At 54.7% G+C, this 18,957-nt stretch overlaps 1 protein-coding gene across 1 annotated transcript in view; it reads right to left on the bottom strand.

Moving 5' to 3' along the window:
• The window catches only part of fes (FES proto-oncogene, tyrosine kinase), a 146,935-nt gene that overhangs the window by 99,540 nt on the left and 28,438 nt on the right, over positions 1-18,957 (bottom strand). The window contains exon 4 of the mRNA XM_072492703.1: positions 1,149-1,245. Coding sequence (XP_072348804.1) covers positions 1,149-1,245 — 97 coding nt within the window. The remainder of the gene's footprint in view (positions 1-1,148; positions 1,246-18,957) is intronic.

The raw sequence follows: 18,957 nt of genomic DNA, 5'->3' as shown, positions 1-18,957 counted from the left end.
AATAAGTTAACAAAGTAATTCTTTCAAACATGTTAAAGGTGGCAGGGAGGGTGATGTGTCAAGGCTGCAACATGTGGGCACTCCTGTGACCCAAGGAAAACACATCTGCAGCAAGTGTTTGCGGCTTGAAGAAATGTTTTACTCAGAGTCATCGAGCTGGAGGCTGAGCTGCAGACACTGAGGGGGGAAGAGAGTTATCTGGACACTTTGTTTGAGAAGGTGGTCACACCCCTTAGGATAGGGTCTTCTGGTTTGGAGAGTGGTCAGGGACAGGCGTGTGTGGGGGCAGCTGAGGCAGGTATGGGGACTCAGGGGCCTCTGTAATTGCCCAACAGGTTTGAGGTTCTCTCACTCTTGTTTGGATGATAACGGGGGTGAATGAGCTGACTGGACATGACGTTGTGGTACAGCCATTCACGTGGGGGAGCATATAAAAAGATAGTGGTGGCAGGGGACAGAATAGTGCGGGGGGAGCGACACTGTTCTCTGTAGCAAGGAGCCAGAGTCCAGAGGGCTGTGTTGCCAGCCCAGTGCCAGGGTTTGAGACATCTGTTCCGGGCTAGAGAGGAACTTGCAGTGGGAGTTGTTGTGGTGCATGTCGGTACCAACAACATAGGTCGAACGAGGAAAGAGGTTCTACAAAGACAGTATGAGGAGCCAGGCACTAAATTAAACAACAGGACCTCCAAGGTTATATTCTCTGGTTTGATACCTGAGCTGTGTGCAAATTGGCAAAGGGGTACATAAAATTAGAGGGATAAATATGTGTCTCAGAGACTGGTGCGGGGAAAGTGGGTTTGGGGTCGTGGGGCACTGGCATCGGTACTGGGGAAAGTGGGGGCTGGACCGTTGGGATGGCTGGCATCGGAACTGTGTTGGGACCAGTGTTTCTGAAAACATGCATAACTAGGGAAGAAGAGAGGGGTTTAAACTAAACCCTGGGGGGAGGAGGGGAATGATTCGTTACTTAAATGCACGGAGGATTCGGCACAAAGTAAAAGAATTAACGGCACAAATTAATGGACCTGATACAGTCCAGTGTCCAGTCCGGTGCCCAGTCCGGTGCCCAGTCCGGTGCCCAGTCCGGTGCCCAGTTTGCCTGCCTGGTCTCGGCTGCTTTCTCCGCTGCCTCTCGCTGTTACACCCACCTTTACTGGCCTCCTGGAACCTCCGCTTTGCTGTGTTCACCTCCTTGGCCTGCTGCCGATACTGCGACTTCAACTTCTCAATTTCACTCTGTGTGTTCTGTAAATCACAGGGGCCTGGGTTAAGCACAGGAACACGTGACACAAACTCAAGTGCTGACCGCAGCATTCTCAAACTCAGCCGTTCAAAATAAACCAGTTTTACCGAGAGGCTCCGGGGAAAACCACAGAACGATGCGAAAGATGACATGGCATTGAAACAGAGTGAGATTTAAAAAGACATCGATTGTGAGGAATTGGATAGGGAGTTAGGTGAAGAGTTCCCATGAGGAAAAGTGACAGGAGGAAATGGGAGGAACGCAGCTTCATTTTAACACAAGCGAGGACTAAACCGTAAATGAGGCTGTGTCAAGGTAACAGAGTAATCCCTGTTTGCAATAATAATTATTATTATTGTCACAAGTAGGCTTACATTAACACTGCAATGAAGTTACTGTGAAAAGCCCCTAGTCGCCACACTCCGGCGCCTGTTCGGGTACACAGAGGGAGAATTCGGAATGTCCAATTCACCCAACAGCACGTTTTTCGGGACTTGCGGTAGGAAACCGGAGCACCCGGAGGAAGCCCACGCAGACACGGGGAGAACGTGCAGACCCCGCACAGACAGTGACCCAAGCCGGGAATCGAACCCGGGTCCCTGGCGCTGTGAAGCAACAGTGCTAACCACTGTGCTAGCATACCACCCAAACCACTGAGTGGAGTCAGTGATAGGGGAGAGTGTACATGGGGGTGTGGGAGGGGGGTGAATGGGTGGGTAGAGTCAGTGATAGGGGAGAGTGTACAAGGGGGGGTGGGAGGGGGGTGAATGGGTGGGTAGAGTCAGTGATAGGGGAGAGTGTACATGGGGGTGTGGGAGGGGATTAAATGGGTGGGTAGAGTCAGTGATAGGGGAGAGTGTACATGGGGGTGTGGGAGGGGAGTGAATGGGGGGTAGAGTCAGTGATAGGGGAGAGTGTACATGAGAGTGTGGGAGGGGATTAAATGGCTGGGTAGTCAGTGATAGGGGAGAGTGTACATGGGGGTGTGGGAGGGGAGTGAATGGGGGGTAGAGTCAGTGATAGGGGAGAGTGTACATGGGGGTGTGGGAGGGGAGTGAATGGGGGGGTAGAGTCAGTGATAGGGGAGAGTGTACATGGGGGTGTGGGAGGGGAGTGAATGGGGGGGTAGAGTCAGTGATAGGGGAGAGTGTACATGGGGGTGTGGGGGGGGAGTGAATGGGGGGTAGAGTCAGTGATAGGGGAGAGTGTACATGGGGTGTGGGAGGGGGAGTGAATGGGTGGGTAGTCAGTGATAGGGGAGAGTGTACATGGGGGTGTGGGAGGGGAGTGAATGGGGGGTAGAGTCAGTGATAGGGGAGAGTGTACATGGGGGTGTGGGAGGGGAGTGAATGGGTGGGTAGTCAGTGATAGGGGAGAGTGTACATGGGGGTGTGGGGGGGGGATTAAATGGGTGGTTGGGTCAGTGATAGGGGAGAGTGTACATGGGGGTGTGGGGGGGGGATTAAATGGGTGGGTAGAGTCAGTGATAGGGGAGAGTGTACATGGGGGTGTGGGAGGGGATTAAATGGGTGGGTAGAGTCAGTGATAGGGGAGAGTGTACATGGGGGTGTGGGAGGGGAGTGAATGGTGGGTAGAGTCAGTGATAGGGGAGAGTGTACATGGGGATGTGGGAGGGGAGTGAATGGGTGGGTAGTCAGTGATAGGGGAGAGTGTACATGGGGGTGTGGGAGGGGGAGTGAATGGGTGGGTAGTCAGTGATAGGGGAGAGTGTACATGGGGGTGTGGGAGGGGAGTGAATGGTGGGTAGAGTCAGTGATAGGGGAGAGTGTACATGGGGGTGTGGGAGGGGAGTGAATGCGGGGGTAGTCAGTGATAGGGGAGAGTGTACATGGGGGTGTGGGAGGGGAGTGAATGGGGGGGTAGAGTCAGTGATGGGGGAGAGTGTACATGGGGGTGTGGGAGGGGAGTGAATGGGGGGTAGAGTCAGTGATAGGGGAGAGTGTACATGGGGTGTGGGAGGGGATTAAATGGGTGGGTAGTCAGTGATAGGGGAGAGTGTACATGGGGGTGTGGGAGGGGAGTGAATGGGGTGGGTAGAGTCAGTGATAGGGGAGAGTGTACATGGGGGTGTGGGAGGGGATTAAATGGGTGGGTAGAGTCAGTGATAGGGGAGAGTGTACATGGGGGTGTGGGAGGGGAGTGAATGGGGGGGGGGTAGAGTCAGTGATAGGGGAGAGTGTACATGGGGGTGTGGGAGGGGAGTGAATGGGGGGTAGAGTCAGTGATAGGGGAGAGTGTACATGGGGGTGTGGGAGGGGAGTGAATGGGGGTAGAGTCAGTGATAGGGGAGCGTGTTCATGGGGGTGTGGGAGGGGAGTGAATGGGGGTAGAGTCAGTGATAGGGGAGAGTGTTCATGGGGGTGTGGGAGGGGAGTGAATGGGGGGTAGAGTCAGTGATAGGGGAGAGTGTACATGGGGGTGTGGGAGGGGAGTGAATGGGTGGGGAGTCAGTGATAGGGGAGAGTGTACATGGGGGTGTGGGAGGGGAGTGAATGGGGGGTAGAGTCAGTGATCGGGGAGAGTGTACATGGGGGTGTGGGAGGGGAGTGAATGGGGGGTAGAGTCAGTGATCGGGGAGAGTGTACATGGGGGTGTGGGGGGGGAGTGAATGGGTGGGTAGAGTCAGTGGGGGGGGAGTGAATGGGTGGGTAGAGTCAGTGGGGGGGTGGTGGTGGGTGGGGGGGGGGGGGGGGGGGGGACAGATGTACGGTTCAGCGATGTCAGTTGGAATCAAAGGCAAACAGGGAAAGGCCCCAAAGGTAGTGGAAGCAAACCATAGAACTCCTGAGAGGCCCGTTTAGAGACTGGAGAGAGAGAGAGACAGGGGGGAGAGAGAGAGAGACAGGGGGGAGAGAGAGAGAGACAGGGGGGAGAGAGAGAGAGACAGGGGGGAGAGAGAGAGAGACAGGGGGGAGAGAGAGAGAGACAGGGGGGAGAGAGAGAGAGACAGGGGGGAGAGAGAGAGAGACAGGGGGGAGAGAGAGAGAGACAGGGGGGGAGAGAGAGAGAGACAGGGGGGAGAGAGAGAGAGACAGGGGGGAGAGAGAGAGAGACAGGGGGGAGAGAGAGAGAGAGACAGGGGGGAGAGAGAGAGAGAGACAGGGGGGAGAGAGAGAGACAGGGGGGAGAGAGAGAGAGACAGGGGGAGAGAGAGAGAGACAGGGGGGAGAGAGAGAGAGACAGAGGGGAGAGAGAGAGAGACAGGGGGGAGAGAGAGAGAGAGACAGGGGGGAGAGAGAGAGAGACAGGGGGGAGAGAGAGAGAGACAGGGGGGAGAGAGAGAGAGACAGGGGGGAGAGAGAGAGAGACAGGGGGGAGAGAGAGAGAGACAGGGGGGAGAGAGAGAGAGACAGGGGGGAGAGAGAGAGAGACAGGGGGGAGAGAGAGAGAGACAGGGGGAGAGAGAGAGAGACAGGGGGGAGAGAGAGAGAGACAGGGGGGAGAGAGAGAGAGAGACAGGGGGGAGAGAGAGAGAGACAGGGGGGAGAGAGAGAGAGACAGGGGGGAGAGAGAGAGAGACAGGGGGGAGAGAGAGAGAGACGGGGGGAGAGAGAGAGAGACAGGGGGAGAGAGAGAGAGACGGGGGGAGAGAGAGAGAGACAGGGGGGAGAGAGAGAGAGAGACAGGGGGGAGAGAGAGAGAGACAGGGGGGAGAGAGAGAGAGACAGGGGGGAGAGAGAGAGAGACAGGGGGGAGAGAGAGAGAGACAGGGGGGAGAGAGAGAGAGACAGGGGGGAGAGAGAGAGAGAGACAGGGGGGGAGAGAGAGAGACTGGGGGGAGAGAGAGAGACTGGGGGGAGAGAGAGAGACGGGGGGGAGAGAGAGAGACGGGGGGGAGAGAGAGAGACGGGGGGGAGAGAGAGAGACGGGGGGGAGAGAGAGAGACGGGGGGGGGCGGAGAGAGAGAGATGGGGGGAAGAGAGAGAGACGGGGGGGAGAGAGAGAGACGGGGGGGGAGAGAGAGAGACGGGGGGGAGAGAGAGAGATGGGGGGGAGAGAGAGAGATGGGGGGAGAGAGAGAGACGGGGGGAGAGAGAGAGACGGGGGGGGGGGAGAGAGAGAGACGGGGGGGGGAGAGAGAGACTAGGGAGAGAGAGAGAGACATGGGGGAGAGAGAGAGACTGGGGGGAGAGAGAGAGATGGGGGGAGAGAGAGACAGATGGGGGGGGAGAGAGAGAGATGGGGGGGGAGAGAGAGAGACTGGGGGGAGAGAGAGAGACATGGGGAGAGTGAGAGACATGGGGGAGAGAGAGACAAGGGGGAGAGCGAGAGACGGGGGAAAGGGAGAGATGGGGGGGGAGAGAGAGAGACAGGGGGGAGAGAGAGAGAGATAGATAGAAAATACAGCACAGAACAGGCCCTTCGGCCCACGATGTTGTGCCGAACCTTTGTCCTAGATTAATCATAGATTATCATTGAATTTACAGTGCAGAAGGAGGCCATTCGGCCCTTTGAGTCTGCACCGGCTCTTGGAAAGAGCACCATACCCAAACTCAACACCTCCACCCAACACCAAGGGCAATTTGGACATTAAGGGCAATTTATCATTGGCCAATTCACCTAACCCGCACATCTTTGGACTGTGGGAGGAAACCGGAGCACCCGGAGGAAACCCACGCAGACACGGGGAGAACGTGCAGACTCCGCACAGACAATGACCCAAGCCGGAATCGAACCTGGGACCATGGAGCTGTGAAGCAATTGCGCTATCCACAATGCTACCGTGCTGCCCTTAAGAACAAATAAATCTACACTATATCATTTTCCCGTAATCCATGTACCTATCCAACAGCTGTTTGAAGGTCCCTAATGTTTCCGACTCAACTACTTCCACAGGCAGTGCATTCCATGCCCCCACTACTCTCTGGGTAAAGAACCTCTGATATCCCTCCTATATCTTCCACCTTTCACCTTAAATTTATGTCCCCTTGTAATGGTGTGTTCCACCCGGGGAAAACGTCTCTGACTGTCTACTCTATCTATTCCCCTGATCATCTTATAAACCTCTATCAAGTCGCCCCTCATCCTTCTCCGCTCTAATGAGAAAAGGCCTCGCATCCTCAACCTTTCCTCGTAAGACCTACTCTCCATTCCAGGCAACATCCTGGTAAATCTTCTTTGCACCTTTTCCAGAGCTTCCACATCCTTCCTAAAATGAGGCGACCAGAACTGTACACAGTACTCCAAATGTGGCCTTACCAAAGTTTTGTACAGTTGCATCATCACCTCACAGCTCTTAAATTCAATCCCTCTGTTAATGAACGCGAGCACACCATAGGCCTTCTTCACAGCTCTATCCACTTGAGTGGCAACTTTCAAAGATGTATGAACATAGACCCCAAGATCTCTCTGCTCCTCCACATTGCCAAGAACTCTACCGTTAACCCTATATTCCGCATTCATATTTGTCCTTCCAAAATGGACAACCTCACACTTTTCAGGGTTAAACTTCATCTGCCACTTCTCAGCCCAGCTCTGCATCCTATCTATGTCTCTTTGCAGCCGACAACAGCCCTCCTTACTATCCACAACTCCACCAATCTTCGTATCGTCTGCAAATTTACTGACCCACCCTTCAACTCCCTCATCCAAGTCATTAATGAAAATCACAAACAGCAGAGGACCCAGAACTGATCCCTGCGGTACGCCACTGGTAACTGGGATCCAGGCTGAATATTTGCCATCCACCACCACTCTCTGACTTCTATCAGTTAGCCAGTTCGTTATCCAACTGGCCAAATTTCCCACTATCCCATGCCTCCTTACTTTCTGCATAAGCCTACCATGGGGAACTTTATCAAATGCCTTACTAAAATCCATGTACACTACATCCACTGCTTTACCTTCATCCACATGCTTGGTCACCTCCTCAAAGAATTCAATAAGATTTGTAAGGCAAGACCTACCCCTCACAAATCCGTGCTGACTATCCCTAATCAAGCAGTGTCTTTCCAGATGCTCAGAAATCCTATCCTTCAGTACCCTTTCCATTACTTTGCCTACCACCGAAGTAAGACTATCTGGCCTGTAATTCCCAGGGTTATCCCTAGTTCCTTTTTTGAACAGGGGCACGACATTCGCCACTCTCCAATCCCCTGGTACCACCCCTGTTGACAGTGAGGACGAAAAGATCATTGCCAACGGCTCTGCAATTTCATCTCTTGCTTCCCATAGAATCCTTGGATATATCCCGTCAGGCCCGGGGGACTTGTCTATCCTCAAGTTTTTCAAAATGCCCAACACATCTTCCTTCCTGACAAGTATTTCCTCGAGCTTACCAGTCTGTTTCACACTGTCCTCTCCAACAATATCGCCCCTCTCATTTGTAAATACAGAAGAAAAATACTCATTTAAGACCTCTCCTATCTCTTCAGACTCAATACACAATCTCCCGCTACTGTCCTTGATCGGACCTACCCTCGCTCTAGTCATTCTCATATTTCTCACATATGTGTAAAAGGCCTTGGGGTTTTCCTTGATCCTACCCGCCAAAGATTGTTCATGCCCTCTCTTAGCTCTCCTAATCCCTTTCTTCAGTTCCCTCCTGGCTATCTTGTATCCCTCCAATGCCCTGTCTGAACCTTGTTTCCTCAGCCTTACATAAGTCACCTTTTTCCTCTTAACAAGACATTCAACCTCTCTTGTCAACCATGGTTCCCTCACTCGACCATCTCTTCCCTGCCTGACAGGGACATACATATCAAGGACACGTAGCACCTGTTCTTTCAACAAGTTCCACATTTCACTTGTGTCCTTCCCTGCCAGCCTATGTTCCCAACTTATGCACTTCAATTCTTGTCTGACAACATCGTATTTACCCTTCCCCCAATTGTAAACCTTGCCCTGTTGCACGTACCTATCCCTCTCCATTACTAAAGTGAAAGTCACAGAATTGTGGTCACTATCTCCAAAATGCTCCCCCACTAACAAATCTATCACTTGCCCTGGTTCATTACCCAGTACTAAATCCAATATTGCCCCTCCTCTGGTCGGACAATCTACATACTGTGTTAGAAAAGCTTCCTGGACACACTGCACAAACACCACCCCATCCAAACTATTTGATCTAAAGAGTTTCCACTCAATATTTGGGAAGTTAAAGTCGCCCATGACTACTACCCTATGACTTCTGCACCTTTCCAAAATCTGTTTCCCAATCTGTTCCTCCACATCTCTGTTACTATTGGGGGGCCTATAGAAAACTCCTAACAAGGTGACTGCTCCTTTCCGATTTCTGACTTCAACCCATACTACCTCAATAGGGTGATACTCCTCGAACTGCCTTTCTGCAGCTGTTATACTATCTCTAATTAATAATGCCACCCCCCCCACCTCTTTTACCACCCTCCCTAATCTTATTGAAACATCTATAACCAGGGACCTCCAACAACCATTTCTGCCCCTCTTCTATCCAAGTTTCCGTGATGGCCACCACATCGTAGTCCCAAGTACCGATCCATGCCTTAAGTTCACCCACCTTATTCCTGATGCTTCTTGCGTTGAAGTATACACACTTCAACCCATCTCCGTGCCTGCAAATACTCTCCTTTGTCAGTGTTCCCTTCCCCACTGCCTCATTACATGCTTTGGCGTCCTGAATATCGGCTACCTTTTGTCCTATTGCTGGACTACAAATCCGGTTCCCATTCCCCTGCCAAATTAGTTTAAACCCTCCCGAAGAGGACTAGCAAACCTCCCTCCCAGGATATTGGTGCCCCTCTGGTTCAGATGCAACCCGTCCTGCTTGTACAGGTCCCACCTTCCCCAGAATGCGCTCCAATTATCCAAATACCTGAAGCCCTCCCTCCTACACCATTCCTGCAGCCACGTGTTCAACTGCACTCTCTCCCTATTCCTAGCCTCGCTATCACGTGGCACCGGCAACAAACCAGAGATGACAACTCTGTCTGCCCTGGCTTTCAACTTCCAGCCTAACTCCCTAAACTTGTTTATTACCTCCACACCCCTTTTCCTACCTATGTCGTTGGTACCAATGTGCACCACGACTTCTGGCTGCTCACCCTCCCCCTTAAGGATCCTGAAGACACGATCCGAGACATCCCTGGCCCTGGCACCCGGGAGGCAACATACCTTCCGGGAGTCTCGCTCGCGACCACAGAATCTCCTATCTATTCCCTTAACCATTGAATCTCCTACAACTATTGCTTTTCTATTCTCCCCCCTTCCCTTCTGAGCCCCAGAGCCAGACTCCGTGCCAGAGACCTGGCCGCTAGGGCCTTCCCCCGGTAGGTCATCCCCCCCAACAGCATCCAAAACGGTATACTTGTTTTGAAGGGGAACGGCCACGAGGGATCCCTGCACTGTCTGCCTGTTTGTTTTTTTCCCCCTGACTGTAACCCAGCTATTCTTGTCCTGTACCTTGGGTGTGGTTACCTCTCTGTAACTCTTCTCAATCACCCCCTCTGCCTCCCGGATGATCCGAAGTTCATCCAGCTTCAGCTCCAGTTCCCTAACACGGTCTTTGAGGAGCTGAAGTTGGGTGCACTTCCCGCAGGTATAGTCCCTCACCACCCACATCCTACAGGAGGAGCATGTAACTGGCCTAGCCTCCATCCCCTCTTACCTTAAAGAATATAGCTGCTGTGTGGACTAACTAGATCTCCGCCCTTCGACTCTGCTCCCAGTCAGCTACACTTCCTGTAAACTCTTGGCTCTCTTCACACTCTTTGCGGAAATGTCGGAAACAAAATGAAAGGAGCACCTTACTCCCTCCTCACCTAACTCCCTCGGTCACCAAACTCTCACTATCGCACTCAAAAAGCACCAAATTCAGCACTCAGTGCAAACTCCCCCGTTTACGGGGAGAGAGAGAGACTGGGGGGAGAGAGAGAGATGGGGGGAGAGAGAGAGATGGGGGGGGAGAGAGAGACTGGGGGGAGAGAGAGAGACAGGGGGGAGAGCGAGAGACATGGGGGAGAGTGAGAGACATGGGGGAGAGAGAGAGACAGGGGGGAGAGAGAGAGACGGGGGAAAGAGAGAGATGGGGGGGAGGGAGAGAGACTGGGGGGAGAGAGAGAGACGGGGGAGAGAGAGAGTGACTGGGGGGAGAGAGAGAGACGGGGGAGAGAGAGAGAGACGGGGGGGAGAGAGAGAGACTGGGGGGGAGAGAGAGAGACTGGGGGAAAGAGAGAGAGACGGGGGGAGAGAGAGAGACTGGGGGAAAGAGAGAGAGACGGGGGGGAGAGAGAGAGACTGGGGGGGGGAGAGAGACTGGGGGGAGAGGGAGAGACAGGGGGGAGAGAGAGAGATGGGGGGGGAGAGAGAGAGACGGGGGGGGAGAGAGAGTGACTGGGGGGAGAGAGAGAGACGGGGAGAGAGAGAGAGACGGGGGGAGAGAGAGAGACTGGGGGGAGAGAGAGAGACTGGGGGAAAGAGAGAGAGACGGGGGGGAGAGAGAGAGACTGGGGGAAAGAGAGAGAGACGGGGGGGAGAGAGAGAGACTGGGGGGGAGAGAGAGAGACTGGGGGGAGAGGGAGAGACAGGGGGGAGAGAGAGAGATGGGGGAGAGAGAGAGACTGGGGGGGGAGAGAGAGACTGGGGGAAAGAGAGAGAGACGGGGGGGAGAGAGAGAGACTGGGGGGGAGAGAGAGAGACTGGGGGGAAGAGGGAGAGACAGGGGGAGAGAGAGAGACTGGGGGGGAGAGAGAGAGACTGGGGGGAAAGAGAGAGAGACGGGGGGAGAGAGAGAGACAGGGGGGAGAGCGAGAGACAGGGGGAGATGGAGAGATGGGGGGGGGAGAGAGAGACTGGGGGGAGAGGGAGAGACAGGGGGGAGAGAGAGAGACTGGGGGGGGTGGAGAGAGAGACTGGGGGGAAAGAGAGAGAGACGGGGGGGAGAGAGAGAGACTGGGGGGGAGAGAGAGAGACTGGGGGGAAAGAGAGAGAGACGGGAGAGAGAGAGAAAGACGGGGGGAGGGAGAGACGGGGGAGAGAGAGAGATGGGGGGGGGAGAGAGAGAGATGGGGGGGTGGAGAGAGAGACTGGGGGTGTGGTGATATGCATCACTGTAAACACACAAGGGGTTAATGTAAATACACTAAGACTAAGTAAACACTAGAGGGAGCACCAGAGATGTCATGACATGCAGACATACAGCTAATGAACACATAGAATAGGACACGACCAATGGGCAGTCAAGACACCCAGAGGTGACACTACCACAAGGGGGCGACCAATATAAAAGGACAGGGCACACATGCTCCTTCTCTTTCCACAGGCGACACTCAGAGAGAAGGACAGGGGCAGATCAGAAGCATCACACCCACCACGTGGCTTAGAGCAGACTGGTTAGTTAGACTGAGTTACTGTAGCAAGATTAGCAGGAGAGTCGAACTCAAGTAGGAGAATTGTTAACTGTTCAATAAATGTGTTCAAGCTATCTCCCAAGTCTGAACCTTCCTTTGTCAGAGTGCACGTCAAGGAAGCAGCTTATGCTACGTCAAGAAGCCGAACACAACAGGGGAGAGAGAGAGAGAGAGACAGACCAGGTTTGAAAATTAGATACAAAATAGGGCTGCTGAGTGAGGTTGCCAACCCTCCAGATGTTCCTTGGGTCTCCAGGAATTGAAGATTAATCTTCAGGACACAACTAGAAACAACACCCAGGACGGAGGGTGGTCGGGGTTAGGAGGAAAATTGTGTTTTTAAATGTCTTTTTTCCTTTCGATTACTATTTTTACAAATTCTGAAAGTTCTGGTAAAACCTGACATTCAAGGATCATCGATGAAGAATTTGTCCACTTTCCAATTGGCATTGGGAAGGTGAGACCCTGAGAGGGAGGGTGGCCAGTGGCCGGAATGTCGGGTGTCAGGGTAGTTGGAGGACGTGTGATAAAACCTCCGGGACTACGTCCAACCAGAGTTGTGGAGCTTATTGTGGGGGGTCCTTACGTCCTCCAGGTCTGTCAGAAAGCTGAACCTTGAAGCTCCACGTCCGAGCCGCGAATGTGCCAGCCAGGCGTCGGACTGAGGGAGTGCAGCTCTGTCCCGTCCTCATTATGAGATGTTAACTCAAAGTCTCTGTTATGAGGCTTGGCCGGATGGTAAAGGTTCCTGGTATGTAATTTCTCAAAGAGACAGTGCCAGCTTCTGGGATCTGACCTCCTTCTGGGCGGTTTCTGCTCCAGCCTACTTCTGCCAATGAAGAGCAATCTCCCCATTCTCTCCCTCCCCTCCTCTCTTCCCTCCTCTGCAACTCATTCCACCCCTCCGACTCACTCACTCCCTCTAAACAACATTTCCCATTGCCGCCCCATCCCACAAGGATTTCCTGACCTGGGTATCTATCAAGGGGACAGTCCGATGGTCGTTAGGGAAACGCTCACGTCAATCACATCAAATGTAAACACGAGCACAGCCAAGAAACCAGGAACACAAATGCACAACAGGTTGGAAATCTCACCGACATCAAAAAGATTGGGGGAAGGGTCAGTGTGAGGGGATTGAGGGGATTGAGGAGAGGGTCAGTGTGAGGGGATTGAGGAGAGGGTCAGTGTGAGGGGATTGAGGAGAGGGTCAGTGTGAGGGGATTGAGGAGAGGGTCAGTGTGAGGGGATTGAGGAGAGGGTCAGTGTGACGGCATTGAGGGGATTGAGGAGAGGGTCAGTGTGAGGGGATTGAGGAGAGGGTCAGTGTGAGGGGATTGAGGAGAGGGTCAGTGCGAGGGCATTGAGGGGATTGAGGAGAGGGTCAGTGTGAGGGCATTGAGGGCATTGAGGAGAGGGTCAGTGTGAGGGCATTGAGGGGATTGAGGAGAGGGTCAGTGTGAGGGAATTGAGGGGATTGAGGAGAGGGTCATTGTGAGGGCATTGAGGAGAGGGTCAGTGTGAGGGCATTGAGGAGAGGGTCAGTGTGAGGGGATTGAGGAGAGGGTCAGTGTGAGGGCATTGAGGAGAGGGTCAGTGTGAGGGCATTGAGGGGATTGAGGAGAGGGTCAGTGTGAGGGGATTGAGGAGAGGGCCAGTGTGAGGGCATTGAGGGGATTGAGGAGAGGGTCATTGTGAGGGCATTGAGGAGAGGGTCAGTGTGAGGGCATTGAGGAGAGGGTCAGTGTGAGGGCATTGAGGGGATTGAGGAGAGGGCCAGTGTGAGGGGATTGAGGAGAGGGTCAGTGTGAGGGGATTGAGGAGAGGGACAGTGTGAGGGGATTGAGGGGATTGAGGAGAGGGCCAGTGTGAGTGAATTGAGGAGAGGGTCAGTGTGAGGGGATTGAGGAGAGGGTCAGTGTGAGGGGATTGAGGAGAGGGTCAGTGTGAGGGGATTGAGGAGAGGGTCAGTGTGAGGGCATTGAGGGGATTGAGGAGAGGGCCAGTGTGAGGGGATTGAGGAGAGGGTCAGTGTGAGGGGATTGAGGAGAGGGTCAGTGTGAGGGCATTGAGGGGATTGAGGAGAGGGCCAGTGTGAGGGGATTGAGGAGAGGGTCAGTGTGAGGGGATTGAGGAGAGGGTCAGTGTGAGGGGATTGAGGGGATTGAGGAGAGGGCCAGTGTGAGTGAATTGAGGAGAGGGTCAGTGTGAGGGGATTGAGGAGAGGGTCAGTGTGAGGGGATTGAGGAGAGGGTCAGTGTGAGGGGATTGAGGGGATTGAGGAGAGGGTCAGTGTGAGGGGATTGAGGAGAGGGTCAGTGTGAGGGGATTGAGGAGAGGGTCTGTGTGAGGGCATTGAGGGGATTGAGGAGAGGGCCAGTGTGAGGGGATTGAGGAGAGGGTCAGTGTGAGGGGATTGAGGAGAGGGTCAGTGTGAGGGGATTGAGGGGATTGAGGAGAGGGCCAGTGTGAGTGAATTGAGGAGAGGGTCAGTGTGAGGGGATTGAGGAGAGGGTCAGTGTGAGGGGATTGAGGAGAGGGTCAGTGTGAGGGGATTGAGGGGATTGAGGAGAGGGTCAGTGTGAGGGGATTGAGGAGAGGGTCAGTGTGAGGGGATTGAGGAGAGGGTCAGTGTGAGTGAATTGAGGAGAGGGTCAGTGTGAGGGCATTGAGGAGAGGGTCAGTGTGAGGGCATTGAGGGGATTGAGGAGAGGGTCAGTGTGAGGGGATTGAGGAGAGGGTCAGTGTGAGGGCATTGAGGAGAGGGTCAGTGTGACAGCATTGAGGGGATTGAGGAGAGGGTCAGTGTGAGGGGATTGAGGAGAGGGTCAGTGTGAGGGGATTGAGGAGAGGGTCAGTGCGAGGGCATTGAGGGGATTGAGGAGAGGGTCAGTGTGAGGGCATTGAGGGCATTGAGGAGAGGGTCAGTGTGAGGGCATTGAGGGGATTGAGGAGAGGGTCAGTGTGAGGGAATTGAGGGGATTGAGGAGAGGGTCATTGTGAGGGCATTGAGGAGAGGGTCAGTGTGAGGGCATTGAGGAGAGGGTCAGTGTGAGGGGATTGAGGAGAGGGTCAGTGTGAGGGCATTGAGGAGAGGGTCAGTGTGAGGGCATTGAGGGGATTGAGGAGAGGGTCAGTGTGAGGGGATTGAGGAGAGGGCCAGTGTGAGGGCATTGAGGGGATTGAGGAGAGGGTCATTGTGAGGGCATTGAGGAGAGGGTCAGTGTGAGGGCATTGAGGGGATTGAGGAGAGGGCCAGTGTGAGGGGATTGAGGAGAGGGTCAGTGTGAGGGGATTGAGGAGAGGGTCAGTGTGAGGGGATTGAGGGGATTGAGGAGAGGGCCAGTGTGAGTGAATTGAGGAGAGGGTCAGTGTGAGGGGATTGAGGAGAGGGTCAGTGTGAGGGGATTGAGGAGAGGGTCAGTGTGAGGGGATTGAGGAGAGGGTCAGTGTGAGGGCATTGAGGGGATTGAGGAGAGGGCCAGTGTGAGGGGATTGAGGAGAGGGTCAGTGTGAGGGGATTGAGGAGAGGGTCAGTGTGAGGGCATTGAGGGGATTGAGGAGAGGGCCAGTGTGAGGGGATTGAGGAGAGGGTCAGTGTGAGGGGATTGAGGAGAGGGTCAGTGTGAGGGGATTGAGGGGATTGAGGAGAGGGCCAGTGTGAGTGAATTGAGGAGAGGGTCAGTGTGAGGGGATTGAGGAGAGGGTCAGTGTGAGGGGATTGAGGAGAGGGTCAGTGTGAGGGGATTGAGGGGATTGAGGAGAGGGTCAGTGTGAGGGGATTGAGGAGAGGGTCAGTGTGAGGGGATTGAGGAGAGGGTCTGTGTGAGGGCATTGAGGGGATTGAGGAGAGGGCCAGTGTGAGGGGATTGAGGAGAGGGTCAGTGTGAGGGGATTGAGGAGAGGGTCAGTGTGAGGGGATTGAGGGGATTGAGGAGAGGGCCAGTGTGAGTGAATTGAGGAGAGGGTCAGTGTGAGGGGATTGAGGAGAGGGTCAGTGTGAGGGGATTGAGGAGAGGGTCAGTGTGAGGGGATTGAGGGGATTGAGGAGAGGGTCAGTGTGAGGGGATTGAGGAGAGGGTCAGTGTGAGGGGATTGAGGAGAGGGTCAGTGTGAGTGAATTGAGGAGAGGGTCAGTGTGAGGGCATTGAGGAGAGGGTCAGTGTGAGGGCATTGAGGGGATTGAGGAGAGGGTCAGTGTGAGGGGATTGAGGAGAGGGTCAGTGTGAGGGCATTGAGGGGATTGAGGAGAGGGTCAGTGTGACGAGTGTGAGGGGATTGAGGAGAGGGCAGTGTGAGGGGATTGAGGGGATTGAGGAAAGGGTCAGTGTGAGGGGATTGAGGGGATTGAGGAGAGGGTCAGTGTGAGGGGATTGAGGAGAGGGTCAGTGTGAGGGCATTGAGGGGATTGAGGAGAGGGTCAGTGTGAGGGGATTGAGGGGATTGAGGAGAGGGTCAGTGTGAGTGAATTGAGGAGAGGGTCAGTGTGAGGGGATTGAGGAGAGGGTCAGTGTGAGGGGATTGAGGAGAGGGTCAGTGTGAGTGAATTGAGGAGAGGGTCAGTGTGAGTGAATTGAGGAGAGGGTCAGTGTGAGGGGATTGAGGAGAGGGTCAGTGTGAGGGGATTGAGGAGAGGGTCAGTGTGAGGGCATTGAGGGGACTGAGGAGAGGGTCAGTGTGAGGGGATTGAGGAGAGGGTCAGTGTGAGGGGATTGAGGGGATTGAGGAGAGGGTCAGTGTGAGGGCATTGAGGGGATTGAGGAGAGGGTCATTGTGAGGGGATTGAGGAGAGGGTCAGTGTGAGGGGATTGAGGAGAGGGTCAGTGTGAGGGGATTGAGGGGATTGAGGAGAGGGTCGGTGTGAGGGGATTGAGGAGAGGGTCAGTGTGAGGGGATTGAGGGGATTGAGGAGAGGGTCAGTGTGAGGGCATTGAGGAAAGGGTCAGTGTGAGGGGATTGAGGAGAGGGTCGGTGTGAGGGCATTGAGGAGAGGGTCAGTGTGAGGGGATTGAGGAGAGGGTCAGTGTGAGGGGATTGAGGAGAGGGTCAGTGTGAGGGGATTGACGAGAGGGTCAGTGTGAGGGGATTGAGGAGAGGGCCAGTGTGAGTGAATTGAGGAGAGTGCCAGTGTGAGGGGATTGAGGAGAGGGTCAGTGTGAGGGGATTGAGGGGATTGAGGAGAGGGTCAGTGTGAGGGGATTGAGGAGAGGGTCAGTGTGAGGGCATTGAGGGGATTGAGGAGAGGGCCAGTGTGAGGGGATTGAGGAGAGGGTCAGTGTGAGGGCATTGAGGGGATTGAGGAGAGGGCCAGTGTGAGGTGATTGAGGAGAGGGTCAGTGTGAGGGGATTGAGGAGAGGGTCAGTGTGAGGGGATTGAGGAGAGGGTCAGTGTGAGGGGATTGAGGAGAGGGCCAGTGTGAGGGGATTGAGGGGATTGAGGAGAGGGTCAGTGTGAGGGGATTGAGGAGAGGGTCAGTTTGAGGGGATTGAGGAGAGGGTCAGTGTGAGGGGATTGAGGATAGGGTCAGTGTGAGGGGATTGAGGGGATTGAGGAGAGGGCCAGTGTGAGGGGATTGAGGGGATTGAGGAGAGGGTCAGTGTGAGGGGATTGAGGGGATTGAGGAGAGGGCCAGTGTGAGGGGATTGAGGGGATTGAGGAGAGGGCCAGTGTGAGGGGATTGAGGGGATTGAGGAGAGGGTCAGTGTGAGGGGATTGAGGAGAGGGTCAGTGTGAGGGGATTGAGGAGAGGGTCAGTGTGACGAGTGAGGGGATTGAGGAGAGGGTCAGTGTGACGAGTGTGAGGGGATTGAGGATAGGGTCAGTGTGAGGGGATTGAGGGGATTGAGGATAGGGTCAGTGTGAGGGGATTGAGGAGAGGGTCAGTGTGAGGGGATTGAGGAGAGGGTCAGTTTGAGGGGATTGAGGAGAGGGTCAGTGTGAGGGGATTGAGGATAGGGTCAGTGTGAGGGGATTGAGGGGATTGAGGAGAGGGCCAGTGTGAGGGGATTGAGGGGATTTAGGAGAGGGTCAGTGTGAGGGGATTGAGGGGATTGAGGAGAGGGCCAGTGTGAGGGGATTGAGGGGATTGAGGAGAGGGCCAGTGTGAGGGGATTGAGGGGATTGAGGAGAGGGTCAGTGTGAGGGGATTGAGGAGAGGGTCAGTGTGAGGGGATTGAGGAGAGGGTCAGTGTGAGGGGATTGAGGAGAGGGTCAGTGTGACGAGTGTGAGGGGATTGAGGAGAGGGTCAGTGTGACGAGTGTGAGGGGATTGAGGAGAGGGTCAGTGTGATGAGTGTGAGGGGATTGAGGGGAGGGTCAGTGTGAGGGGCTTGAGGATAGGGTCAGTGTGAGGGGATTGAGGAGAGGGTCAGTGTGATGAGTGTGAGGGGATTGAGGAGAGGGTCAGTGTGACGAGTGTGAGGGGATTGAGGAGAGGGTCAGTGTGACGAGTGTGAGGGGATTGGGGGGAGGGTCAGTGTGAGGGGATTGAGGATAGGGTCAGTGTGAGGGGATTGAGGAGAGGGTCAGTGTGACGAGTGTGAGGGGATTGAGGAGAGGGTCAGTGTGACGAGTGTGAGGGGATTGAGGGGAGGGTCAGTGTGACGAGTGTGAGGGGATTGAGGGGAGGGTCAGTGTGACGAGTGTGAGGGGATTGAGGGGAGGGTCAGTGTGAGGGGATTGAGGATAGGGTCAGTGTGACGAGTGTGAGGGGATTGAGGAGAGGGTCAGTGTGACGAGTGTGAGGGGATTGAGGGGAGGGTCAGTGTGACGAGTGTGAGGGGATTGAGGGGAGGGTCAGTGTGAGGGGATTGAGGATAGGGTCAGTGTGACGAGTGTGAGGGGATTGAGGGAAGGGTCAGTGTGAGGGGATTGAGGAGAGGGTCAGTGTGAGGGGATTGAGGATAGGGTCAGTGTGAGGGGATTGAGGAGAGGGTCAGTGTGACGAGTGTGAGGGGATTGAGGAGAGGGTCAGTGTGAGGGGATTGAGGAGAGGGTCAGTGTGACGAGTGTGAGGGGATTGAGGGGAGGGTCAGTGTGACGAGTGTGAGGGGATTGAGGAGAGGGTCAGTGTGACGAGTGTGAGGGGATTGAGGAGAGGGTCAGTGTGACGAGTGTGAGGGGATTGAGGGGAGGGTCAGTGTGACGAGTGTGAGGGGATTGAGGGGAGGGTCAGTGTGAGGGGATTGAGGATAGGGTCAGTGTGACGAGTGTGAGGGGATTGAGGGGAGGGTCAGTGTGAGGGGATTGAGGAGAGGGTCAGTGTGAGGGGATTGAGGATAGGGTCAGTGTGAGGGGATTGAGGAGAGGGTCAGTGTGACGAGTGTGAGGGGATTGAGGAGAGGGTCAGTGTGAGGGGATTGAGGAGA

The sequence above is a fragment of the Scyliorhinus torazame genome, chromosome 30 (assembly GCF_047496885.1).
Source record: "Scyliorhinus torazame isolate Kashiwa2021f chromosome 30, sScyTor2.1, whole genome shotgun sequence".
Lineage (NCBI taxonomy): Eukaryota > Metazoa > Chordata > Chondrichthyes > Carcharhiniformes > Scyliorhinidae > Scyliorhinus > Scyliorhinus torazame.
This window is presented reverse-complemented; position numbering and strand designations above follow the sequence as displayed.